This window comes from Capsicum annuum, chromosome 1 (assembly GCF_002878395.1).
Source record: "Capsicum annuum cultivar UCD-10X-F1 chromosome 1, UCD10Xv1.1, whole genome shotgun sequence".
Classification (NCBI taxonomy): Eukaryota; Viridiplantae; Streptophyta; class Magnoliopsida; order Solanales; family Solanaceae; genus Capsicum; species Capsicum annuum.
In genome coordinates this window covers 162475591-162503146 of record NC_061111.1, presented here as the reverse complement: position 1 = coordinate 162503146, position 27556 = coordinate 162475591, and the positions used below count along the sequence as shown (strand labels likewise).

The window sequence follows — 27556 nt, the reverse complement described above, 5'->3', positions numbered from 1 at the left end:
TTATCAAATTAGATCACACAACAACTGTGCGCCCAATATCTTTCATACCAAATTAATGGTAAAATTACCTTCACCTTTGAAGGACTATTTGGAGAACCCATAGTGTTCTTCCTTTCATTATTATCAAAATGATGACAATAATAATTTGTTCGTCCACGCCCACATACATTTTTAATCACTTGTCTTCTTTCACACTTATATGTAGTGCTACCACATTAACATACAAAATGGAGCAAATCAGTGTGGCAGGTTTTGTGATTTTTCACCAAAAGTACATTTACATCGATCATTATTATCATCAAATATATTGAGTTGGGACTTCGATCCTAACATCTTACCCATAAAAGGCCTTTGAGGTTATATTACTGTGAGACTTTAATCTAAGACCTTATCATCATAGTGCATCGAAAATCAAACTTAATATCTTACCCTCTCATATAATAGGACTTGAATCCACTGTATTACTATCGACTAATGACATAATAAGCTAAAGTGAAATAAGAGACTCAATCTTGAGCCTTTGATGAAATAAATGAATTTAATATGTTTGTGGGAAAAAATCTTTCAAACATATGACAAATATAATTTTTGATGTTCAATATATTCGATAGTGTTTATTAAAAAAAAAAATTATCTAACTCTACATAGTGTTACATATAACTACAAATAACTAATATATTCTAATAATCCAAAATAAAGCACCAAACCAACCAAGAATTATTTATGTCAACATAAGAAACTCAATATTTGTTCATTTTTACATCTCCTAGGAAAGAAACAATAAATTATTAGTTGATAACCATAAAACAATATCAACTAAATCTATATGCCATGTCATACTCATCTAATTTACGATGATTTTGATGGAATCAATTTACCAACAAAGCTAACAATTTAGTGACACATGATAATATTTAATATCAATCACGGATAAATAATACACTATAGAAAATTATTTTCTTCGAGGAGAAAAATACATTACTCTATTTTTCTTTTATGTCTGGGATTAGACATTCACGAGGCTATAACAAGTTAAGCATTAATTATGTTCCTTACTATTTATTCATAAATTAATCTCAACAAAAATAATTTCACGTGAGATTTAATATTTAAGAAATACAGAAATAAAAATAAAAAAGATATATAGGATCATAATAAATGTATAGTCTTACCACAATTTAGATATATTGAAATAACATTATCTGACAATCAAAATAGTATAGTTGGCCTAATTAGCCATTGTGTTTAACCAACACCTACCACAAGATCTTGCTACTGAGGATGAACTAATAATCGGCAAATTGGTAGGGTCGGGAGACAGATTTAGCAAACTGTACTAATAACGTGTTTTAAAACTAAGTCAAAAGATGTATATTATGAACGATAAAGTAGACAAAAAAATACTGAGAGAAGATAAAAGATGAGAACTTTTCATTCTTCCAAATATCAAATGTACAAGTATTTCAAGTCTCTCAATTGTTCAAGTGTATGCAATATAAACCCATATACATCTATTTATAGTGTCATGTAGAGACATGCAAAAGGTTGTCATAACTATGACATTAACCATTAACGTAATGGAGGAGGTTATAGATGTGTAAGGTCACAAGAATAATGTTCATGAATGGAGGTTATCTTCATAATTGAGGGGAATAATGGAGGCAAGTAATGAAAGTAATTTCTAGAATTGACATCCACACTTATTAGTTTTATAATAATAGGGTATTATAGAAGACTAGTATTTATTTCTTTAAAAAACACTACCAATTCCTTTATGATATTTACATGATATGTACCATAGATTAGCACGGTGTTATAGAAGATTGACCATTCATTCACAAAAGAAAAATATTTAGTCCTGTATAAAAAATCTTTTGGTGACTTATAAAATGAACTAGATACCGGGGCATGTTAGCACGAGTCCAATATATGTTATTTTTTTATGTTTATTATATAATATAAATAAAATTTAGATCATTAATTATATTTTTAATATGTTTTACATATTTTAAACTATTAACTATTGTAATTTATTATGTACCTTTTTTGAATTGTAATTTACCATTTTAAGTTGTTAGCTATTGTAATTTATAATACTCTTCTTGTCCAGATTTTTGTGACATTGATAGTCAATTATTATATATTTAAAATAATTTAAGTTTTTAATTATTGTGATTTATAATACCCTTTCTTCTATTACAATTTAAGTGATACTGATATAACTTCGAGAGCCAACCAAATATCACGATTGAAGTAGCGAGGCAGACATGTCTTAAATGAGACACAATAACTAATTAGAAGTGATATAGAAAAATTGCTATAAACAATACTTATGAAAAAAAATTAATCGGGCCTCATATAATATGTCAAGTTAATTTAAAATATCAAGAGCTAATTTATCATTTTATGTCTATTTTATCTGTTTTATTAAATATATTTTTTATACTTAGATAACTTATAATAATTAATTAGGGGTGATATAATAAAATTACAAATGAAGCAGTTGAAACAGACATGTCATAAATGTCTATTTTACATTTTTTTTATTAAATATGATTAATTTTTTAATACATAAAAGTCAATCAAATATCACGATTAAAGTAGCGAAGCAGACATGTCTTAAATGACTCGTAATAACTAATTAGAAGTGATATAACAAAATTGCTATAAAAAATACTTGTGAAAAGGATTTAAGTGAGTCTCATACAAGATGCCAAGTTAATTTTAAAAACAAAAGTTAATTTATTATTTTATGTCTATTAGATCTTTTTTTATTAAATATTACTAATTTTTTAATACTCATATGACTTATAATAATTAATTAAGGGGGATATAATAAAATTACGGTTGAAACAGTTGAAGCAGACATGTCATAAATGTCTATTTTATTTTATTTTATTAAATATTATTATTTTTTGATCCATAAATGATATATAATAATTATGGTTCATATCATAAATGATTATTTTACTTTTTATGAATTAAATATTATTAATTTTTTAATATGTAAATGGCATATAATAATTAATTAGGGGTAGTATAATAAAATCGCGGAGCAAGAAGACATGTCGATGAACACGTACTATTAAAACAACTGAAGCAGACATGTCATAAATGTTTATTTTACTTTTTTAAGTAAATATTATTAATTTTTTAATGTATAAATGACATATAATAATTAATTGGGGGTGATATAGTAAAATTACGAAACACACAAACACGTCAATGAAGAGGTGTCTGCTTTACCACATTTCTACGTAGTATAGTAATAATAAAAGAAAATAATTTGTTGTAAGTCTCTTATGTGTTAAAACTGAAGATATATTTTAAAGAGGGCATAAAACAGACAAAAAAAAAAAAATTGTAAATGACCTAAATTTTATTTTTTATTTTTCTGTTTCTTTTTTTTTTCTAGTCTTTAGTAAAGTTAATAATATTTTCTTCGTCTCAAATTACTTGACATGTTTACTTTTTGCATAACTTTTACGAAGAAATTAACAGAGGATACAAATTGACTAATATAACCTTATTAAAATTTAATTAAATGAATGTTTTTCAATTAATGTGAATATAGTTAAAAAAGGGTGATTATTTATCTTTGATTTTTTTAACATATCAACTATTATGAAATATTTTTTTTTAATAAATATGCCAAGCAATTTGAGATAAAAGAAATATTAAGTTAATTAGATATTACACAATCTGTAAATATTGTCTTAAATTTTTCAAGTAATGAAGACTTCATTGTTGTTATTAAACAATAAATGAAGTAATCAACAAAGGGTAAAAATCATTTTCTCCCCTCAAATTTACTTTAAAAATCCCCCCTGCTCCCCCCCATTTTAAATAATAAGTATTCTACTTCTCTTTATTTTGATAATGTCTATTTTAACTTTGACATTCACAAAATCTTCTTATATCAAATATTATTTATTTTAATCAAGTATTTATATATTTTTAATTAATTTTTTTTAATATTATAAGTAGAATGACTTTTTTAATGAACTTGTCACAAAAGTTAATGTTATTTTATTGAGCTAACGCACACGTATCTCTTCCCCCCCCCCCCCCCCCCCCGGCCAAACTATACCCGAAGATTTTATGGCACACTTCAATTTTACAGGGCTTTTATCACCCACTAAACTTATTTTTTCTATATTTTGTGCTCCTTTTTGCTGACGCGACGGCCAAGTATCAGAATTTTTTTATACTCCTTTTGTACTGACTTGGCCAAAAATAGTACAAAGATATCCTGATACTTGGCAGTCAAGTCAGCAAAAAGAAGCACATAAATATAGAAAAAATGAATTTAGGTGGTAATAGACCCTTAAAGTTTAAGTGTGTCATAACAACTTCAGGTGTGTGTATGTATGTATGTATGTATGTATGTATATATATATATATATATATATATATATATGCACATGAGTTTCGATATACTCCCTCTGTTCATTTTTAATTGTCACTGTTTTGTTTTTGGTTAACCTGCACAAACTTTGACTGATATTTTAAGATATTTTTTTTTTATTTTATTAAGACGAAGAAGGATTGCAACTTAATAGCATTTTCATATAGTTTTTTGGCAATTAAAACACTTTATTAATTACCAAGTGAGATATTTACAAAATCAAGAGGGAGAAACCTACTACCCTCTCCTCAAACAAAATAGTGACAAGTAAAAGTGAATGAGGGGTATATATTTACAATATGAGCAAACTTTGAAATTAATTTATTATAAAATATATCTCTATTATTATATATTATTATATTACATGCATTGAAATATGTTTATAAAGTTATTTTTATTTGTTAGTTTCACTAGTATAAATAGATATTACAGTTTTAGATATTATTAATAAATTAACTTCTTTATCCTAGTCACTTATTTCATTTAAAACATCATTAACTTATATACTTAATATATGTTTCTCATGCTTTTTCGTCTAGAAAATAATACTTTTTTTTATTTATAGAAATTTACTACATATGTTAAAAAATAAAAAAAAATATAATGATTTTAAAGAGAAAAAAAAGATTAATAGTGTAAGGGTAAAATAGGTATTTAAAAAAATAAATAGAAAAAAGAAGGGAGGATACTTAGTGCCTGTTTGAGATTGCTTATTTTCCAAAGAAAAACACTTAGTTTGAGAAAAAGTATTTTTTCGAAAAGAATGGTGTTTGGTAAACTTGCAAAAGTGCTTTTAAAAAAATAATAGAAATAGTTTTTCTACTTCTGAAAAGAAGCAAAAAAAATCTGCTTTTCAAAAAAAGCAGAAACAGAAGCAGAAAATTACCTTTTTCATGATTAAAATATTCCTCTCTCTCTCTCTCACACACACACATACACATACTAACATATATATATATATATGTATATATATATATATATATATATATGTATATATATAATTAACATATCTTATAAGTATGATTACAGTTTGATTTTAATAATTTATACTTCATATTTACATCATAATTCTTTATTTTATTTATGATTTATATATTATTATTGTATTTTCACTCATTTTCCTTAAATAAATTTTAAAAAATCGTTGATGATGATCCGAAGAATATATAATTTTTTATTTTATTATTATTAATGATAACAAATGACAGATGAATCACGTTACAAGAATAAATGATATTTTGACAACATTTCTAAATTTTTTCTCGAATATTTAATTTTAAATAAATAATTCATGAAAAGTGACATATTTGTTACCATGTAGTTTACATATATGAAGAAGGAGATGAGCCTTCTGGTATACCTTCAGAAATACAAGACAGATCTTTTACTAGTATGGAGATATTGCATAATAAAATTAGGGATGAAATCATTGAGAATTTTGTGATGTATGAAAGACTAAGTATTTTTGTCATTAATTTTTTCATAAATAATAATTTAATTTATGAAATAACTTTTATATTTATTTTTGTTTGATATTTTAAAGTGATATTTAGATTATTTAAGTAATATATTATTATTAATATTTTAAATGTATTTATGTATATAAATATTGATTGAAAATTTTAGGGTATGTGATAAAAATAAAATTTTAATTAAAAATATTATAATAGATATTTAAAATAAATTTTCTCTATTAATTGATTTTAGTAGTAAAAGTCTATTGATACATGTCCTTTTTGGTCATTTGACTAAAAAAAATATTTCTTTAAAAAGATTATCCAAACACAATCTGTTTATCAAAAATACTTTTCAAATAGATTTACCAAACAAAATTGCTTTTTTTAAAAGCACTTTTCTGAAAAGTTATTTTATAAAAGTGTTTTTTAAATAAATAGTTTTGTAACAGGCTCTTATTGTTTGAAGTTGAGAAAAGATTTTGATTTTTTTTAAGTAAAGTTGGTTTGGTGGGGGATGATTTTCACCCAATCAACAAGCAGTGGATACATAAAATTCTTTTTTTTTTCCAGGGAAAAGAAATTAAGGGTAATATAGTCATTACGTAATAAAGGAGTTCAGCGGCATTAGACAGTTGGAGAGGGAGTTTATAGTAAATTTATATATCTGATCGATTTACAAATAAGAAAACCCAAGCGAGTCGAATAGAAAGGGTTTGCTAGAAAGAGAGAGATAAGAAGGGGAGAAATAGAAAAGGCTCGTTTTATAAGTAATTTTTTTGGTTTAATACTAGTTTTTAACAAAAATTCAAAATCTTCGAAATACAAATACAAAAACAGTTCTCTTCGCGCGCAGTTGTGAAGGAGGAGCCATGGTGGCTCAGATAGAATCCGCCGCCGCTGATGGAGGAGGAGGAAGGGTTGGAGGTTCTCATTCTCCTCCCGCCGTTGATGAATCTCAGTTAGAGAAAACGAAGACGTTGATTTGCGCTCTCAATTTCATCTCACGTAATCTTCCGTTACCTCCTGATGTCTTCGATGCCGTCTCTTCAATCTACCATAACGATGCCAGTGATGTCGGTGATGATGACGTGGACAGTTTGTCTGTGCTAGTGAGTTGTTGTTTCTCTTCCTTCATTTTGCTTAATAGAAAGAAATTCGCATTGTGATCAGTCTCTTTTCTTTTGGTTTATGGTTCCTTTTTTGTTTGAATTTTTCGAATTTGAGTGATTGTGGAAGAATTTAGTTGTAGTGAACTATAATTTTAGATGCTCGATGTAGATACATTGGCATGGAGTATGATTTTCTCTGTTTTAGAGAAGAAAAAGTAGTACTAGAGCTTGATAATTCTTTTTTTGGGGTTCCTTTTTGATTTGAATCTTTCGAATTCGAGTAATTGTGGAAGAATGTTGCTATAGTGAACCATATTTTAGATGTAGATACATGGGCGCATTGCATGATTTTTTTTTTCAGTTTTAGAGTAGAAAAAACAATACTAGGGCTTGATACATTTTTGTTGTCATTTTAATAAAGGCTCCAACAGAGGTAATTTGGCTAAAAGATACGAGTAACAAATTGTGTTGTGACGTATAAACGTATGCAGTTGTGTTGATTGATATGTGATTTTTGTATGTGTAAGCATGAAGAACTAGGTGTGTTGTTTAAGTGTAACTTTTTCCTAGAGGATGAGTTCTTAATTTTTGCTTAATTTGAAGTTTTTGATGAAGCATATCTGAGTATCCAAGCTATATTTTGTTCATTTGCTTAACTTGGGATCTAAAGCATGATTGAGTTGCATCAAGAAAGAGGTCATTTTCAAATATTATGCATTTTAAATTAGCTTCTAATGCTATCAATATGTTTTTCTTTTTATGCAGAATGGTCGAAGAACGGGAAGTTATGGAGACCTGATGGCAGATTTTGAGGAGTCGTTGTTGATGCAACGGTCAAGTTGCACATCAGGTTCTGGTTTGACGAAATTAAAGGAAAATCGTTTCCGAAGCCATATCAAGCATCGCCTAACTGAACTTGAAGGTAATTGTAGCTTAGAATGATGGCTCCCCTAGATTCCTTTGACATGGTTCGGTGTTTACTCCGGACTGTTTGAGCAAGATGTGAAGATTCTTACAGAGCGTCATTAGTTTTTGTGTTGCATACATATCTTTTAGAAAGGTTTTGCCTTTCATTTTGATATTAGAAAACTTGAGCTGCTGAACCTCTTGCTAGTGATATAATATTAGCTTTATTCAAATGATTAGTAGGTATACTTTTGGATTAAATTATTCGTGTTTTGGTTTCTTTATACATGGAGTAGAATACGTCTGGGTTCGATTAGTTTAAGATAAAAGAATAAATGGTTTGCTGAATGGAAGAGTTTCAGTTTAAAAAATGATTTACAGTCCATAAAAGAAGAGATTGAAGTAAAGGAAATGGGTTCTCTTTTATAAACAGAGGGAGACTGATGGGAAGGGGAGAAACTAAGAAATGAGAATTAAGAAAGGAGAATTGAAGATGGCGAAAGACTAAAAAGTCCTCTAGTTAATATGTTCTTTCAGGGCATTTAAGGAAAGTAAAAAGTGGGGACAAACTTTTTAAATGACATATCCTATGCTAATTGGTACAAACTTTTTAAATGATACAAATAGTATTAAAATATACTTGCATTGAGTTGTACTAAACTTTAAGGGGAAAATAAAAGTTCAAATTGATGAATGATGAGTTATTTGGCCGTAAGATGATTAGATGTTGTTTAAATAGCTGAATTTAGTTACTTAAGTATGATCATAACAACAACATACCAAGTGTAATCCTATAAGTGGGATCTGGGGAGGGAGGTTGTTTCCTATAGACTTCAATGCAGCATTGCAAGAAAAATATGATAGTAGAATACGAAGACACAAAACAAATAAAGCAACAAATAGTAATACATATTGAAGACACCCAAGGGCATGGCCTAGTCATTAATGAAGTTTGAGCACCATGAGGTCGCAGGTTCAAATCTCACCAGAGTCAAAACATTGGGTGATTTCTTCCCCGCCATGGAGTTTGCTACCAACTTTCACGTACAACTTCGTTCTCGGTCATATCTATCCTAATATGCCCATACATCTATCTGAGCATCCTCATATTCGCTACTTTCATTTTCTGAATGTGGGTGTTCTTGAATGGCCAACACTCTACCCCATACAACAAGGTTGGTCTAACCACTACTCCATAAAACTTATCTTTAAGCCTTGATGATACATTCTTATCGCATAATACCTTAGAGCTAAGCCTTCATTTCACCTACCTCGCTCCAATATGATGTGCCACATCATCGTCGCTCTCCCCATATTCTAGGATTATGGACCCCAGATACTTAAAGCTTCCTCTCTTGGTATGACTTTTGCATCAATCTTCATTTGCACCCTCTGCTTCATGCGTTACGTCACTAAACTAGTACTCCAGGCTAAGTTTCTCGAGTGCGGGTGTCGGATACGGGTACGGATCTAGAGGTCGGATCCTTCATAGTCTCAATTTAAAGATTCGGAGATATGGATCTAGGGATGGATACGGGTGCGGGGCTTCGGCGAAAAATAATTTAAATATCTAAAAGTAGAGTTATAAAACATAAATTAATATGTTGAAAACTTGAGGAGAAAATATTGTTGCAGAAGAAAATCATGAAAGGAGATAAAAGGAAAAGCGATTACATGGAAATTCCTTTATACAAGGTATTCCATTTTCGTCAATTTCACCTTAACTTTTGTTTTGATTACAAAATTTCTTAAATCTGTCAGGACTTCCTTGTCGATTTTGGTCAAAGTACCCAAAATTGGTTGACCAGATCGGGTACGGATCTCACACCCACACCCACACCCACGTCGGGTCGACATGAGTGCGGCACTGTAAGTGAAGAGTCCGAGTAACTTAGACTCTAGGTACTCTGTTTAGACGTACTTTATTAAAAACCTTTAGACTTTAGGGAGTGTCTCCAAACATTCAACCTTTCGCTAACTCCACCACACGTCTCTGTTTTAGTCCTACTTAAGTATGATTGTCATACCAAATATTCAACTTCAATTGTCTTTCTTTTTTATGTTTCAACGATATATACAAGTGTAAATTTTTTTGCCCTGTATTTAAGACATTGTTGCCTTCTTCCATTTATAGTTGCATACATATCAAGTAGTTGTTGTCGCATGGAAGTAGTATTTTGTAGAAGTTGTACATAAATTCGATCAACATGTGTCTTCCTTTGGATAATTGGTATATCATTGTCAATTTCATGATGAAAAGCTACAAAAGAGTAGTAGTTATTTGTGATAGAGACATCAAAAAGTCATAGCGATAGGATAGGGGACTCAGAGCATTTTTCGGTCGAGACAGGGTTGCATCAGGGGTCGACTCTTAGTCCGTTCCTGTTTGCATTGGTGATGGATGTGTTGACGCGGAGTATTCAAAGGGAGGTGCCTTGGTGTATGTTGTTTGCGGACGATGTAGTGCTGATTGATAAGACGCGGGGGGTGTGAATGAAAAATTGGAGGTTTGGAGGCAAACCCTTGAATCTAAGGGGTTCAAGTTGAGTAGGTCCAAGACGGAGTATTTGGAATGCAAGTTTAGTGACTTGAGGCAGGAGGACGATGTGGTGGTGAGGTTGGATTCCCAGGATGTTTGTAAGAGGGATAGTTTTAAGTATCTTGGGTCTATGATTTAGGGGAATGACGAGATTGATGAGGATGTCTCTAACTGTATTGGAGCAGGTTGGATGAAGTGGAGGCTCGCCTCGGGAGTGTTGTGTGATAAGAAGGTGCCACGTAAGCTTAAAGCAAATTCTACAGAGTGGTAGTCTGTCCAGCCATGCTATATGGAGTAGAGTGTTGGCCAGTCAAGAACTCCCACATTCAAAAGATGAAGGTGACGGAAATGAGAATGTTGCGTTGGATGTGTGGACTTACTAGAGGGGATAGAGTTAGGAATAAGACTGTCCGGGAAAAGGTGAGACTGGCTTCGGTGGAGGACAAGATGTGGGAAGGAAGGTTGAGATGGTTTGGGCATGTGATCAAGAGGGGCACGGATGCCCCAGTTCGTAGGTGTGAGAGGCTTGTGTTGGATGGCTTCAGGAGGAGGAGAGGTAGGCTGAAGAAATACTGGAGGGAAGTGATTAGACATGACATGGAGCAGCTTCAGCTTACTGAGGACATGACCCTAGATAGAAAGGTGTGGAGGTTGCGGATAAGGGTAGAAGGCTAGGATGTGTGCGTGGGTTGTAGCAAGTAGTTACAAGAGCTCATGTATAGCCGGGTTAGTAATCCTAGGACTGTGTCCATAGGTAGGAGCACCTAATTAGGAGGGTCTGGGTGTGGCGGGTGTTTCTGATCTGTGAGTGTATGTTACTACTAGGTGGGGGTCGTATTCCCAATGTCCTATTTCTTATCTCTTATTTCATAGTGCGCTTATTTATCTTATCTCGTATTGCTCTGATTTCTATTTTATTATGTCTTATCCCTTTTTATGTTATGCCATTCATCATGCTTCATTACGCTCTTATTTACTATTCTCTATCTTGAGCCGGGGGTCTATTGGAAACATCCTCTCTACTTCTTTGGAGGTAGCGCGGTATGGACTGCGTACATTTTACCCTCCCCAAACCCCACTTTGTGGGAATACACTGGGTTTGTTATTGTTGTATTTGTATTTTTGGAAAAAGCGTATTAGTTAAATCGTATATATAGATATAATTTTATAATCAAATAATATAACACGATAATCCTTTCTCAAATCTAACACACATCAGGCACTCAGTATAAACTTTGTAAACAGAAGAAAACCAAAAAATAAAGTATCCAAACAAATCTTAAAAGTTCTGTAAAGTCGAGAGTTTTGCTTACTAAAAATATACATAAACAAGAGTATAGTTTGATGATACTTGTGGTAAGTAACAAAGAAATATCAACTTAACGAGTTAAACTACTTCTTTCTACTGTTGCTTCAAGGAGATGATTATGCATTTTACTGATAACTGATTCGTAGATCCTTTTATATAAGTTCAAAATAATCAAAATTTACTTGCTAAACTTGTTCTTTTTCTTCTGGAGAAAGATAATTAATTAGCAATTTCTTTGATAACAGGTGATTTTTGAAACGACTGAATCACTAATAGTTTATCAAATACCCGTTAACTTTAGACATAATTTAGCATTTAATAGGATCCTAATTAAAAATCCAACTTGATTTTCCAATTCACACATTTGCTGTAGCCAAGATTCACCATTTAATAAGATCCAAATTAAATGGCCAACTTAATTTCTCAACTCACACGGCCACACATTCGTAGTTCAAATAAACATCTAACAACAGGGGCAAGTTGGTCTATCAATTTTTGAAGAATATTTTGGTTAATCAGCTTTTAACTTATCATGTTCCTACCTTTAAGCTAACTAGTGTCTAGATGTGTATCCCATAATTTAACATTAAAATTTCTATTATGCAAATAAAGCAAGATTTTCACTATAAATATATATACACACCAATTGATTTCTGTTTCTTATCTGTCTCTGGGACTTTGATGATTAAGGTCAAAAGTTTTATTATTTTTTAGTTAGTTAATCTTCTATCATTGGCGGAGCCAAAATCTCACTAACAGAATTAAATAGAAAGAAGTAAACACACATAGAAATCAACCTATTTAAAATATAGGAAATATACTTTTAAAAAATAATTTATTTAAACTAAAGTTTCGGTGAGAGGGGTGTCAATTAAGTCCCCTTAAACGTAGTCTACTATCTTCATTGTTATCTTATCTGTCAGACTACGGAGTACATGATTTTGAGCATAATCTGTTGACGCAGGTTGTGCATTTACTAGAGTTAATATTGATTTTTGTTGCTTTGAGTATAGGTGTTTGCTAGGCTTTTATTTTTTACTTTTTATGGAGTAATGAGTTTCATTAAAAAAGAGGGCATCACGTAGATGCAAAATTATGAACGAGATAGGAGAGCTGAAAGGACAAAAAAGAGAAATTAGTCCATCTCTTATATGGTGTGCTAGCCTAAAGTATGGGTGCTGATAAAATCTAGGAAAAGATCAGTACTTATTACAGGGGACAGTTCTGCCAGCAAAAAAGATTTAAGAGAACATTTGGCTTTCAAAGGGTGATTGATTAGTAGTTGAGGTGCCATCTGAATACCTTCTATTCCTCTGTCCATAGACACCAATAAATAGCTACAGGAATTATCAACCAAATTTTCTTGATGGTCTTATCAACAACATACCCAGCAAAATCCCACAAGTGAGGTATGGGGAGGGTGAAATGTACGCGGACCTTACTGAAATTCAAGGAAGGGGGGGTGGGGGGTGGGGGGTGAATTGAAATTCTCTTCTGTGTGTCGACTACTGACTCCTCAAAGTCGACTCGTTTGCAGATCAGTGCACTTCACAAACATATTAGATTTAAACAATTAAGCACATAAATAATAGAACATAAAGTAATAACACAAAGATTTATCCTGGTTCGGAACACCAATATGGTGCCTAGTCTACTTCCAGTCCCCTTGGGTTTCAAAGCTTCCTTAGTTCGTTGAATGTTGGGTACGAATACAATGATAGGACACAAGTTCTGAAGACTTATTTTGCTCTCCAGATCTTGTGACACAGCTTCAATTGATGTTACAAAGTTGATGCGATCCTACTCTTTATATAACAACTGCAAACTAAAGTTACAGAGCCTTGTAAGACTAAGAATGAGACACTTTGAATTTTCTCCTTGAAGTTGCGTAACCCGTGTTTGTCTTCAGTCTTTATCATTTAATAGTCTTCGGCTGCTACTCTTCACAAGGAAACCCAAGAGATTTCTTCTCAATCAAGGATTTAAATTGATTCCTGGATTGAGGAATGTAGCCGTTTGATATATCCATATACGGCTTTGGATCACATCCATATCAGATATGTCCGTGATCTATCTTTCCTTTTAGTCTTGTAGAGATTGATGTCCATGTAACGGTTGTGGCCTTCCTTCCTTTTGTTTAGATCCTGATTGATTTTCTGATTGATCTAGTCTGGCGTGATTCTGGGATGGTTTTTCTCCTTCCATTTCCAAGATATTTGATTAATTTGCTTGCCATGCTTGTTTGCGTGCCGTGATCTACTTATGATTGGATGTCCTTCCATTCCTAGAGCCAGCTTCCTTCATTAGTAGTCTTCAATATCATGTAAGGATCCACTTGTTAGTTTATCATTATTAAAATATAGACTTCGGACGTTAACACTTACCACTACATCGGGGAGGTAAAGAGGCTGTTTTCGAAAGACCCTCGCTCACTTGATGGTCTTCTTCAACATTCCATAAACCCCAGCTTAGCTGGGCCCGTCTCAGGTGTAGTGTCATGGTCCAGCTTAGGCCAAAAAATCTGTAGAGCATGCTCCATATATCAGTGGCTGCAATGCAATGCAGTAAAAAATAATGGTCTGTTTCCTGATTCTTTCTACAGAGGTAGCATGTATTTACCATCTGGAAACCTTTCATGCAAAGCTATCCAGTTGAAGCAAATTACCTGAATAGGAAGTTTTGTTCTCCATATCAATTTCCAGGGCCAAAAGTCAATCATCTGTTTTTGGGACCAGATCTGATTGTAACAGTCCTTAACTGTAAATATCCTATTTGTACCCCATACATGGTGTCTGAAAGGCCTTTTGTTTTACTATCATCTCTATTAGTACTTACTATATAATTGTACCTCTCGGATGGATATGCGGGCATACTAGGAGAGATAGGATTAGGAACAAAGTTATACGGGGCAAGGTGGGAGTGACTTCTATTGTGGACAAGATGAGGAAAGTGATGTTGAGATGGTTCGAGCATGTGAAGAGGAGGTGCAAGGATGTGTTCAATGAGGAGGTGTGAGAGTTCGGCTGTAGCAAAAGTTAGGAGAGGTAGAGGTAGACCAAAAAAGAACTTGGGGTGGGGGGGGGGGGGGGGTGATTAGACCGGACATGACACAACTTGGCCGACCTCCTTAGATAGGAAGGTATGGAGGTCTAGAATTAGGATAAAAGGTTAGTAGGTATCTGAGTGTGTGTGTGTGAGCGGCAGGGTGCTAGCCTCCTCCTCTCCTCTTCTTCTGTTAGTAATGTTATTTAGTTATCGCGTAGTTTCTTATTCTTCAATGTGTATTACTATCCGTTGCTACACTTGTTTTGTATCTTGCTTTCTATTGTTTTATTTTTCTTACAATCCTGATACTTTTCTTTTGAGCCAAGGGTCTATCAGAAATCTCTTTACCCTACAAAGGTAGAGGTAAAGTTTGTGTACATCCTAACCTCCCCAGACCCCACTTGTGGGATTACACTGGGTAGGTTTATTTCAAGTTATAAGTACCCCCACCCCACTTCGATGTTACTTGCACAGAATTTGAATAATAGGATTATCTTGCTTAGCATTGAGAGGGTAATCACTCAACAGATTGTGGTATATTTATTTTTAATGACACTGTATTGCTTTACGCCTGCACTTCTTATACATGTGGAAATAGCTTACACTTTCATCTTTGACCAGACTTGCCAACCAGCAGAGGCGAGGACTTGCAATCGAAGTGCTTGCTTGAACTTTATGAATTAAAGGTAAAGATACATGTGTAGTGTTTGTGTTTAATAATACATATGACTGCTAATCATGATTTGTCAATTGCAATGATGTATAAGGGTTTTTCTCTTGTGATTTACATGTTCATCTAAATTGTATTCAACCACTCCAGTTATCTTGCAAATCAATTTCAAGATGTCCTTGCCACTTCTAGGGAGTACTTGCGAATGAAATAAACAGGAGTATTTCGGTATTTCTTTGTAAATTTCAAAAAAAAGGTGTGCTTCTCGCTATAATTTACTGGAAATATGTCCGTGATGAAAAAATAATTTATGTTTTGCTGCAGTATATGATATCCTCATCTTAGTAGCGTGGTATGGATCCAACTGTTATTCTTTGTACGACTTGTGAGTACAATATGAATTTTTTTGATAATTATGGGGATTTGATACACAAATTGAGGGGCAATATTGTCTCCACATGTTAATATTGTTTTTCATGTATTTGCGATCTAATGAATTTTCCTGGAAGCTTTGCTTTATCTATACAAAACCTAAGGAGCAAATATACACATTCTATCAATTCTCCAAATTTTACATACTCAAATCTATCAATATCCTTATTTGTTGTTGCTGGAAACATCAAACACCAGTAATTCATCCAAATACTAAACTTAACTAACACAGCTTTATTTATCATAAGAACAATCCCATATCTTCTGTTATAATTGCATTGTCCCATAATTATTGGACATTAAGTTTGGGATATCCTAAAATAAAAGTAAGTTTTGTCTCGAAATTAATATAACAATTTTCTTGGATACAAAATTGGTACTATTTCCCAGGTATACCTATCGCCCAGTTCAGAATTTAGCTGATGTGCTTCATCGCCCTAATCCCCAATAGTACCTGTCATGCTCCCAATGAGATCTTTCATACCTTTTGAGATCCACCCTACAATATGCGGTAAAAAAGGACTCTTAATAAAGAAAACATGTTTTTAAAAAGCAAGCCTTTCAAGTAAGACTTGAAAGAAGGGCTCACGTCTGATTGGCTAGTTGGTAAGGCAATAGTTTACCAAGGTGATGATCAATAGTTGGTTCGAAAGGATCAAATCATCATAGCTCAATGAATTGAACCAACGATACTGTCTATTGTGAAACTATCCCATCTCCATATATTTACCCTGGGAGTATTTCCTTTTCTTTTGCATCATCTGTGCCTGTGTATAGTTAACTATCGGCTATTTGAGCTTCTAATTTTTGGTTGTAGAAGTGGTGTAGGTAGTTGGCAGTGGTTTGTCTTCTCTTTATTATTTCTACTTTGCAGTTAGCAGATTTACAACACAAAGTTCGGTCTGAAGTGAGTTCTGAATACTGGCTTCGCCTGCATTGTGCTAATCCTGACAAGCACTTGTTTGATTGGGGGATGACACGATTGCGACACCCTTTATATGGTATAGGAGATGCCTTTGCTGTCGAATCTGATGATCCATTGAGGAAGAAACGTGATGCCCAGGTGAAGTGATGCCTTGCAGCCTTTGTCAATTGTGCCATATATATGATATCTACAGTCCTCAAGTTAATGTTTAGATGTTTTCTTTCTCCTCTCAACTTCAGAAATGGAGATTTGATCTTGATGTAGTTAAGTACAAATAGTCTTAGTCATGTCTGCTTTCTGTTGGCAAAGCTGAGAAGAGAGCTATGCTGAGAATTAGTATTTTAAGAATCAGCCACTGGCTTTCCCTCTTGTGACTCCTTGATAGGAAGCTTTTGAATGTGAATTTTACAGAATTTGATGTCAGAAGTTTGTTGGTGATAACAATTAAATTTTGCAGAGGTTGTCAAGATTAGAAGAAGAGGAAAGAAACCGTGTGGAAACTACGAAAAGAAGGTTTTTTGCGGATGTACTCAATGCAGCACGTGAACTCCAATTACAAGTACAAGCTGTTCAGAAGCGGCGGAAACAGAGGAACGATGGTGTTCAGGCACGACATTATTTATTTTCTGCTGTTTGTTCTACTGTCCATTCATTTATTCAACTCCCTGTGCATACCATGGAGCCAATATCGAGTTTGTGACCTAGAAAGCGGATGCAGTATTCACCTGTTATACTCTTAGACATGTGCCGATTTTATCTTACTAGGCTAAAATGAAGTCCATCTCTATTTCATAGGCTTGGCATGGAAGGCAAAGGCAACGGGCTACTCGTGCTGAGAAACTGAGGTTACAAGCACTGAAAGCTGATGATCAAGAAGCTTACATGAAGATGGTGGAGGAAAGCAAGAATGAAAGGTTGACAATGCTTCTAGGGAAAACAAATGAGCTCCTGGGTCGTCTGGGAGCTGCTGTTCAACGGCAAAAAGATGCTGATCATGATGGCCTTGAATCTTTGGAAAGTTCAGATGCTGAAATGGCCACTTCCAAGACTGATACTCCTGGGCAGTCACTTCCTGAGGAAGAAGAGGATGTACTTGATGATGAGTCCACTCATGATGTGAAGACTAATGACTTACTTGAAGGTCAGAGGAAGTACAATTCAGCTGTTCATTCAATCCAGGAGAAGGTAAAGAGGCACACCGCTTCTCTGTTATCTTTTACATTTAATTTCCAGGGATTAATATTGAAGAATTGTCCCTAAGTTTCAGATTTTGAATGGATGTTTAGTAGCAAAAATTGGACCTTCCAGAGGTTTTCTAGATTTGGGTTCTCATCCTTTCTTCTAGGTGGTCTTTGGTCAATGTGCTTGATTTTCCCATTGATTTTAACCGAGTGTCTTCTCATTTCAAAGCAGCGTTTCCATATTTTGGGACTTGGTGTTGATTATTTCAGATGATCTCGTCAGCGTTTATTACTGGTGTTTGTTTATTACAAAAGAAAGTCCATCTTTAATGTAATCACGAATAAGTGTAATCAATTAGATTCTGCAGCTCTATCGTGTAATGAGAAAACATTGTTATACTGATTCATCCCTTATGTTTCTGTTCTTACTTGTTTTATGGAAATATTAGACCTTAGAATGATGCCAAAATTATCTGAATTGAATGACTATCAGGTATGTAGTTGTGAGATTCTTTTTACGATCGACCACTTTATGTCATGGAGCTGAGCTAACTAAAATATAGAATGTGTTACCTCTTTTTGTTGGTAGCATCTTCCAATTTTTCCTCCATCCCAGATCCACCATTCGGGTTTTATGATATATTTTCTTTTAAATTTTAAGAAGCTAGGAGTCTCTACTAGTTTCATACCACTGCACATTCAATTTTGATTTCTATTCTCCAGTCCTGAAATAACATGTTCGTATGCCTATTATTTGTTTCTTATCTCAGCTGAATGGCTTAATGCTGATGGACAAAGATCTATATCGTATATGATGTCCACCAACTCTGTGGCAATTGCAATATACTAGCTGTTTCCCTTTCCTACAACTGAAGTCATTTTAGTAGTTACATCCTTTGTTTTGTGTTATTGATGCTGCAAATGTAATGTAGTATTCATATTTGTAGGTTACAGAGCAACCAGCTATGCTTCAGGGTGGAGAATTAAGATCATACCAGCTAGAGGGGCTTCAATGGATGTTGTCTTTGTTTAATAACAATTTAAATGGAATTTTAGCGGATGAAATGGGACTCGGGAAAACGATCCAAACAATTTCTTTAATTGCTTACCTCTTGGAAAACAAGGGTGTAAGTGGTCCCCACTTGATTGTGGCTCCAAAAGCTGTACTGCCTAATTGGATTACTGAATTCTCAACATGGGCTCCTAGGTATGCACCAGTTTCTCTCTCTCTCTCTCTCTCTCTCTCTCTCTCTCTCTCTCTCTCTCTCTCTCTCTCTCTCATATGCAGGGAGCACAAACACAAATGGATTTTGTCTGTTAATAGGTGCACTGTGCATCACATTTCATGGGATTCTTTTCCTTGTTGCAGCATTGTTGCTATTCTTTATGATGGTAGACTGGAGGAAAGGAAGGCACTGAGGGAGGAGTTGTCGGGCGAGGGGAGGTTCAGTGTGCTGATCACGCATTATGATCTTATTATGAGAGACAAAGCATTTCTGAAGAAAATTCATTGGCACTATCTGATAATTGATGAAGGGCATAGATTGAAAAATCATGAGTGTGCTCTTGCACGGACACTCGTGTCAGGGTATGTGAGATGTAGTTTTTGTTTGTCAAGTTGCTAATGTATAAGAATGTTAACCAAAAAGGGGACAACTAATAGCTTATGATGATAATCTTCTTCTTTATGAGTTTTGGCTTTGCTCCTCAGTTTACTTTTTGCACTCACTTTTGCTGATGAAGGTATATTCAACACACTGGCACATAATTGAATGAGTAATTTGTTTTATCTAAAAAAATAATTGTGGATTATGTCAAAATCTGGAGATCATTATTCTTGGCAGTTCAATTTTCCAAGGAAAAAATGTCAGATGCTGGTATCATTCTCTGATTGAGTTTTGTGATATTTGCAGCTATCGGATTCGACGGAGACTCCTATTGACGGGTACCCCAATCCAAAACAGCTTACAGGAGTTGTGGTCTCTTCTCAATTTTCTTCTTCCAAACATCTTCAATTCAGTGGAGAATTTTGAGGAGTGGTTTAATGCCCCCTTTGCGGACAAGTGTGATGTTTCTCTAACTGATGAAGAGGAACTATTGGTTATTCGCCGGTTGCACCATGTAGGTCTTGGTTTATTAATCACTAATATACACTTCTGTCATGCCTATTTAGTATTTATTGCACCTTTACAGATGCACCTTTTACTTCCCTTATTTAATGCTTTTGACTGCTTTTAGGTGATAAGGCCATTTATATTGAGGAGGAAGAAGGATGAAGTGGAGAAATTTCTCCCTGGAAAAACACAAGTTGTTCTTAAATGTGATATGTCTGCATGGCAGAGAGTATTCTACCAGCAGGTCACGGATGTTGGGAGGGTTGGATTAGATTCTGGTGAGTAGTAGCTGCCCTCCAGAAAGTATTGCCTTTAATTCATTCCAGTTATACGTGGTCGACTTAAATAAAAATTGGGTTTTGGGTGGGGGGTATGGATTTTTTATGGGGAGGGGAGGGGATAATCAACTGTTACTGTTTTGTACTCCCCGTCTCCCTCCTCCCTCCCTTCCCCCTTCTCGGGCCTCTACAGATCGATTTCTCTGAAATCTACATCCTCAATGACACCTTATACAACTCGTGCTCTTTTTTGTTTTTTTGCGCTCCTGATAAGTCTTTTCTCAAAAGCCGCAATCTATGGGGACTGATATTAGCCAAACAGAATAAATTTGCTGACAATGTGACTTTGCAGGAACTGGGAAGTCTAAGAGTCTGCAGAATCTCTCCATGCAACTAAGGAAATGTTGTAATCACCCGTACCTATTTGTGAGTGATTATAATATTCGTGAAAAAAAGGAAGAAATAGTCAGAGCGTCTGGAAAATTTGAGCTTCTTGATCGTTTACTACCCAAACTTCACAAAGCTGGGCACAGGGTCCTCCTCTTCTCACAAATGACCCGCCTCATGGACATTCTTGAAGTCTATCTGCACGCTCATCACTTCAAGTATCTTAGACTTGATGGCTCAACCAAAACAGAGGAACGAGGGACTTTGCTAAAGCAATTTAATGCTCCTGACTCTCCTTACTTTATGTTTCTTTTGAGTACTCGTGCCGGAGGACTCGGTCTGAATTTGCAAACAGCAGATACTGTGATAATTTTTGACAGTGACTGGAACCCTCAAATGGACCAGCAGGCAGAAGATAGGGCACATCGGATTGGGCAAAAAAAAGAAGTTCGGGTTTTTGTGCTGGTCAGTGTTGGATCAATTGAAGAGGTTATATTAGAGCGTGCAAAACAGAAGATGGGCATTGATGCTAAGGTCATCCAGGCTGGCTTGTTCAATACAACATCTACAGGTTTGTCATGTACACAATTGTGTTTTTAGAGAGCACTCCACACCTCCAAGCCAAAGCCTTCTTTATTTTACTTATGGTAAGAAACAAATTACATACTCCTTCCGTCTCAATCCAAAAAGAATGTTACCTTACTATAATTAGAAACAATTTAACTTTAAAAATTTTCTTTTACCCTTAATGAAATGATTTACAGCCACACAAATATCTTAGGATTGTTTTAGACCACAAGTTTCAAAAGTCTTCCTTTTTTCTTGAACACCGTGCCAAGTCAAAGGATGCAATATAAAATGGGATGGAGGGAGTAATAGTTATGCACCAGTTCTTTATTTGCTTTAAAGGTTGACCGGACAAATCAGGTTGGATTATAAGAAAAAATTGCATGTACCAAGTTTTACATGTGCTTTCAACATGTTAGTACTAATCTCTTTTGTTGACATGAATCAAGCATGCTTTTACCAAGTTCCACCTGTGTACTTGCAACATGTTAGTGTTGTGAATGTTGACTGATGTTTCTATCCATGGTTAGTGTTGTGAATGTTGACTGATGTTTCTATCCATGGTTAGTGTTGTGAATGTTGACTGATGTTTCTATCCATGGTCATACTTCTCGATCCTGTTCATAATGAATTCCAGCTTGACATTATTTGTTCATGCAGCTCAAGAAAGGAGGGAGATGTTGGAAGAGATCATGCGTAAAGGTACAAGCACCCTTGGAACAGATGTGCCAACTGAAAGAGAGATTAATCGTCTTGCAGCCCGCTCTGATGAGGAATTTTGGCTGTTTGAGAAAATGGATGAGGAGAGAAGGCAAAAAGAGCGTTACAGATCTCGTCTCATGGAAGATCACGAGGTACCAGATTGGGTTTATAATACACCTGACTCCAATGCAAAGGGAAAAGGGTTTTTATATGAAAGTGCTAACCTCACTGGAAAGCGACGTAGAAAAGAAGTGGTTTATGCCGATTCTTTAAGTGATATACAGTGGATGAAGGCTGTGGAGAATGGAGATGATTTCTTTAATCAATCAGGTAAAGGTAGGAACAGGGACCATCAGTCAGTCTCAAATGGTGAATTGCCAAGTGGCAATGCTGAAGTGGAGAGGAACAGACCGGACTGGAAGCCGGAAACTGTGTCTTTGGTGAGCGAGGGAACAAGTGAAGATACCTTTGGAGCAACTCCCAAAAGGTTCAAATCCGAGAGTGCAAGTTCCATGAGAAACAATTATCACGACTTGTCTGGCAGTAGTGTGGACGGATTATCGTGGAAGGCCCACAGGAGGAAGAGATCAAGCTTAGTATCCTGAAGTTGCCCTTTCACCTAGGAATTATTTTGGTCAGTGAAGCCATTAGTGAATATAGGGGAAACTTTGAAAGAATACAGCTTTGGCTATGAGCATATCAGAGCTAACTATGGGTCTAGTCATCTGTTCGGCTCGGTGTCTTACATGTATATTAGCATCTCATAATTTTTAGGTTTTGCATTTGCTACTATTGATTGTGCAGTAGTGGGGAAATTAGAGATATCAACTGGTGTACCATTATCTCTTTTTTGCTACAATTCTCAATTATTCTTATTTGGAGTTAATGCTGGATCAAGTTTCAGCAACTTGGCAACCATGCATAATATATTCTCAAGTTGATGTTACGAGCTAGTTAACTATTTCGAAGGACAAAGTATCCCTGTACCTGCTATTGGGTGTTTCACCGACCCAGAATGGGGCATTGTATGCAGTGCTTGCCAATAGAATTTAAAAAGGACTAATATGAGTTTTTGATTGATTCTAAGGGAAAAATCAGGGCCTTGAACCACACGCTTGCAGAACTTGAGTGAAAGCAGTTTCACTCGACTTTCTAACTAGATAATCCGTTGGCACCAAAAGATTAGAATCACAAACAGATGTGGATATAATGGAAATAAGCGTTCTTTAGGAAAAATTTGTAACAGTTTTCAAATGAAAGTAGCTTTTGAAAAATGTCGCCGGCAAAAAGGACATCAGCAATAACAAGCTTTCTTGTTTGATTATTGGCGAAGTAATTTTGAAAAAACACAACTCACAAGCGACGAAAGCTGGCACATGTATTTAGTTCTCCTATAAAATATAGCAAGTCAAATGCATCATGGGAATAAAAAGACAGGAGATCATCAAGTCTACATAACACAAAAAAATTCAAAATAAGTAGTTCTCACCCGTACCCTACATAATTCAGCTAGACCTAACTTGACCAATAAGGTAACAGCTCATTCCATCAAATTTAAATGACTGATGGAACTTTAAGTTAGAGCACTTGCTGGAGGAACATAATATGGCCAGCTTGGCAAGCAAAATGGTAAAACCAAAACTGCAACATGCAGAAGTTATCAAGTAGCGGATTCTAATTGCTATCTGGTGCGTCAAGACTTTCCTCTTTCTTGACGTCCAGGATTTTGAGTTTTGATTCTAGTTCATCCTCATCTTTACCCTCATCTCCAGATTCCTCCTCATCCTCATCCTCGTCTTCTCCTTCCGGGTCATTATCTTCCAGGGATGCAAGCATTTCAGGAGATTTCTTAAAGATCTCTTTCAACTCATCAACTCCTTCCTCTGAGATGAAGTTCCCATTCACATTTAGTGATTTAAACTCATCTTTGAGCAGTACGGTTTGAGCCAGCACTCTAGCCCCAGCCCTCCTTATACCAGTGCAGGTCATATCAACTTCAATCAGATGGTTGTGTCCTTGCAGACCCTTAGCAATCTGAATTGCACCTTCATCCTTGAGTTCATTCTCAGCAAAGCTTAGCTTGGAAAGAAGCTGCTTTGCAGCTATACAAGAAGCTATTGCTGGAGCAGCTTCAGCAGTTATATCATTACCTGCCATCTCCAAGACACCAAGTGAAGGGGCTGCGTCTTTAAGAGCGTTAGCTATGGCAATTGCTCCTTCATCCTCTAAATTAAGGTAGCTCAGGTAAACTTCTGTGAGATTTTCATGTTTGCTGAGTGCCTTACTCAACACTAGACCAGCTTCTGGACCAAACATATTGTCCCGCAAATCAAGCTTCTTCAAATGGGAGCACATCCCAAGTGCTTCACACAAGGCAATCCCTCCTTCAGAGCCTACCCTGGTAGAAGAGCACCTGAAATCTTCCAATAAAGGGGAGCGCTTCACAATTTCCGCAATTGCGACAGCTCCTTCATCACCTGTCATATTATTATGAAAATGAAGAACCTTAAGCTTCTCGGTGGAAGGAACTAGCTCGCTAACAGCCCTTGCAGCTTCCTGTGAGATCCCATCATTCATCAAAAATAGTTCTTCCAAGTTGGTTTGAGACTGAAGGAGCTTTCCAAATGCTCTAACTCCCTTCTCACCCAGAGCATTATCAGAGAGATTCAGAAACTTCAAGTTAGAATCTTCCAGAGCTTCTGAGAATATATTCATGACATCAAGTGCTTCTGCCTCATTTCTTCCAGCAACAAAATCTGACAAATCAACTTCCTTCAACTGATCCTTCAAGGATGCCAAGATAGGGCCTGCAATACGTGCTGCATTTACACCAAAGCTTCTATTGCTGAAACAAATTTTGCTGAAAGAGTTTCCAGACTCTTTTAATGGCTTTAAAAGTTCTTGAGCCTCTTCCGCTTCAATAAAAGCCCTTTTTCCTTTTGAGATATCGAAAAAGGTTTCCTGAACAGTAGGAATAACCTCGGAAAATGAAATCTCCTCGTGCTCTGATCTGGGCATCTGTTTTAGAAGTTCCAGGATAAGCTTGCTGCATTCCTTGGCATAAAGTTGCACAGCAGAACTCCCATCACCGTCAGGCTCCTTCTCATAATGTTGACTAGAAACGGTAAAAGCTGCATGTTCAATTTGTTCAGCACTTGTGGCAGCATCTTCCTTGGATAGACAGCGGTACTTGCGGGTGAAAATGGTTGGACTAGAAAGATTGTTCGTCATTCTTTCAACCAGCATTTTTCTTGTGTTCTCACTTGGAGGCCACAGTTTAATTGAAAATGGTCTTCGCTGAGAATTCAATATTGTGGCATCCATTGGAGGAAACCTAGAATCAAGGAATATAGTGGAACATGCCTCAGTTTCTATAGAAAAATAAAGTAATTAGCTTTCAAGACATATAACTACTAACAAGATTCATCTCTGGCAGTTAAGTTTGTGCAAACCTACTTCAACATAACAACAACAACAACAACAAACCCAGTGTATTCCCACCTAGTGGGGTCTGGGGGGGGGTAAGATGTACGCAGTCCATACCTCTACCTCTGATGAAGTAGAAAGGCTGTTTCCGATAGACCCCCGGCTCAAGGCACGAGATTACTTCAACATAAAACAAACTAAATATAAATCATAGGGAAATCAAATTTCAAGAGGTCAACTTCTTCCTCATAGAGAAATGAGATACATTTTTTTGACAAGTCAATATTTCATCGCAAAACACCAAGCAGGTGTCAAAAGATTGATGAAGTTGTTTCTACGTCTGAATCTGAGTATTCCACAATCATCCATCATCGAAAATGAGATTGAGTTTTCTACTCTTTTATAAACTACCTTACAATGCACCATATTCATATACAACAAAGTAAAATATTCAAAATCAAAATTATTACATTCACCAGATGTATTTCATTTCACCACACTAAAACACATTAAAACATTCTTGAATACAAAAAAAATGCTACACATTACAGAAGAAAATTATGAGTGGAGCAGCATATATATACAATTTACAAACAAAAGCTGCTAAAAACATCAGAAACTTGTACTACTAAACAAAATCCTTCTTTTTCCTCTACAAACAAACAAATCTCACGAGAAAAATAAAAAATTTATACCCAACCAAGGGGTGTAACTCTCCACAGTAATTGCAACCTACTCTACTCTAAATACCCTTAAGAAAATGTTTTCCGATTTTCTCATGTTCTGTTGGTCTTTGAAAAATATTTTCCCCGAAAAACAAGCTCCTTAAAAATGACTTGCAAAGTAGGAAAAACAAGTTCTACAAGTAGCATTCCATATTAATTATATCCTCCCTACACCTTCCAACACACCTTATATTCACCCCACCTCACATGTTATTTGCCTAGATTATATACACACACTTCTAAAATAATCTTTTTACATGTATACCGAACACAAAGAAAAAAAAATAAGAAACCCACTTATTTTCCCGAAAAACATTTTCTTTTCCAAAAAACATTTTTCCTTCGTACCAAACATGTCCTAACCCTGCACGTATAGTTACAATGGTGTTATATTCGCACCACTAACTTAAAATCATCGATCCATCTCTAAACCCCAAATGACAAAATGAAGAAAAAACAACATTAAACCACAAGTAAAAGCACAATAAACAAGAAAAATTAACAAAATTACAGCACAGATCTGTGAACTAAATGAACATATGACCAAAAAAAAAGTAAAAACACATACAGCGCAAATGCACAAAAAACCATAGAAATGAAGAGGAAAATAAAAAATCCTTTCTGGGTTTTTCTGATTATGTTTGGTGCGAGTCTATCTGGTGTGACTCACCGGGAAACAAAGCCGCCGCAGAGAGTGTGAGGGAACTGAGGAAAAACACAAAGGAAGTGAAGTGAACAATGCGTGAGGGGGGAACAGTGTCTTATATTTCTCTTCTACTCGGGAGATAACCTAATGTAAATTTTTTTGTTTGAAATGAATTTAATTAAAAAAGAAGAGGAGAGGGGGCAGGGGTGGGGGGTAGCATTTTAATCGAAGGTTTACTTTTTTTTTTTTTTCCTTAAATTACTCCTCCGTTGGGATTTAGTTATCCCCATTTTTCTAATTTAATTTTTAGTTTTACAATTTAAGGACATGATCTTTGTCAAGAGATGTGGAGGATATATATTATCATAGAAGGCTAGTTGAGTAAAAGTATCACTCTACATCATAGTATAGTATGGTAGCTTAGAATTTAGCCGTAGATATCTATCATTATTATTGTCTGTCGTATTTCAATTATCACGTTATTTTGTGACTGAATATTATCTTTCTGCAGCAGATTAGTTGATATATTTTCTTCACTGATTTCCTCTTAATTGTACTTGATTGTGCTACACTTGAGTTGAGGGTTTTTCAAAAACAATCTCTCTACCTACTCGAGGTAGTGGTAAAATTTGCATACACTTTAACCTTTCCAGACCTCACTTGTGAAATTTTACTGGGTATGTTGTTGTTGATGGTGATAATGATGATTTTCATGTTTACTTGTCATTTT

The 27556-nt window shown here is 34.9% G+C and overlaps 2 protein-coding genes across 3 annotated transcripts; one reads left to right on the top strand and one right to left on the bottom strand.

Annotated features, from left to right (window-relative positions):
• The first annotated feature begins 6556 nt into the window (after nucleotides 1-6556).
• LOC107840867 (probable ATP-dependent DNA helicase CHR12) lies at nucleotides 6557-22975 on the top strand. Its single transcript, XM_016684810.2, has 12 exons — nucleotides 6557-6974; nucleotides 7740-7896; nucleotides 15395-15459; nucleotides 16750-16938; nucleotides 17258-17407; nucleotides 17596-17985; nucleotides 18929-19188; nucleotides 19351-19569; nucleotides 19895-20102; nucleotides 20220-20373; nucleotides 20726-21331; nucleotides 21988-22975. The coding sequence occupies exons 1-12, from the start codon at nucleotides 6735-6737 to the stop codon at nucleotides 22632-22634; spliced, it is 3285 nt and encodes a 1094-aa protein (XP_016540296.1). The 5' UTR covers nucleotides 6557-6734; the 3' UTR covers nucleotides 22635-22975.
• Nucleotides 22976-23430: 455 nt separating this feature from the next.
• Nucleotides 23431-27022, bottom strand: LOC107840876 (RAN GTPase-activating protein 2). Of its 2 annotated transcripts, none has more exons than XM_016684821.2 (2): nucleotides 26851-27022; nucleotides 23431-25363 (listed from the first exon to the last, which is right to left on the bottom strand). In XM_016684821.2, the coding sequence occupies exon 2, from the start codon at nucleotides 25351-25353 to the stop codon at nucleotides 23704-23706; it is 1650 nt and encodes a 549-aa protein (XP_016540307.1). In that variant the 5' UTR covers nucleotides 25354-25363; nucleotides 26851-27022; the 3' UTR covers nucleotides 23431-23703. The 2 variants fall into 2 exon arrangements, with proteins under 2 accessions (XP_016540307.1, XP_047263671.1); XM_047407715.1 differs by lacking the exon at nucleotides 26851-27022 and adding an exon at nucleotides 26749-26823.
• Between the last annotated feature and the right edge of the window lie 534 nt (nucleotides 27023-27556).

What these genes read in the sequence shown, in the direction of transcription:
- LOC107840876 (XM_047407715.1), bottom strand. Translation starts at nt 26,771, where the DNA reads ATGGTTTTTTGTGCATTTGCGCT. An exon ending in GTTTTTTGTGCATTTGCGCT is followed by an intron (nt 25,364 to 26,748) that starts GTATGTGTTTTT and finishes CCTTGATTCTAG; the next exon opens with GTTTCCTCCAATGGATGCCA.
- LOC107840867 (XM_016684810.2), top strand. Translation starts at nt 6,735, where the DNA reads ATGGTGGCTCAGATAGAATCCGCCGCCGCTGATGGAGGAGGAGGAAGG. An exon ending in AGAGGAACGATGGTGTTCAG is followed by an intron (nt 17,408 to 17,595) that starts GCACGACATTAT and finishes TCTATTTCATAG; the next exon opens with GCTTGGCATGGAAGGCAAAG. An exon ending in GTTCAATACAACATCTACAG is followed by an intron (nt 21,332 to 21,987) that starts GTTTGTCATGTA and finishes TTGTTCATGCAG; the next exon opens with CTCAAGAAAGGAGGGAGATG.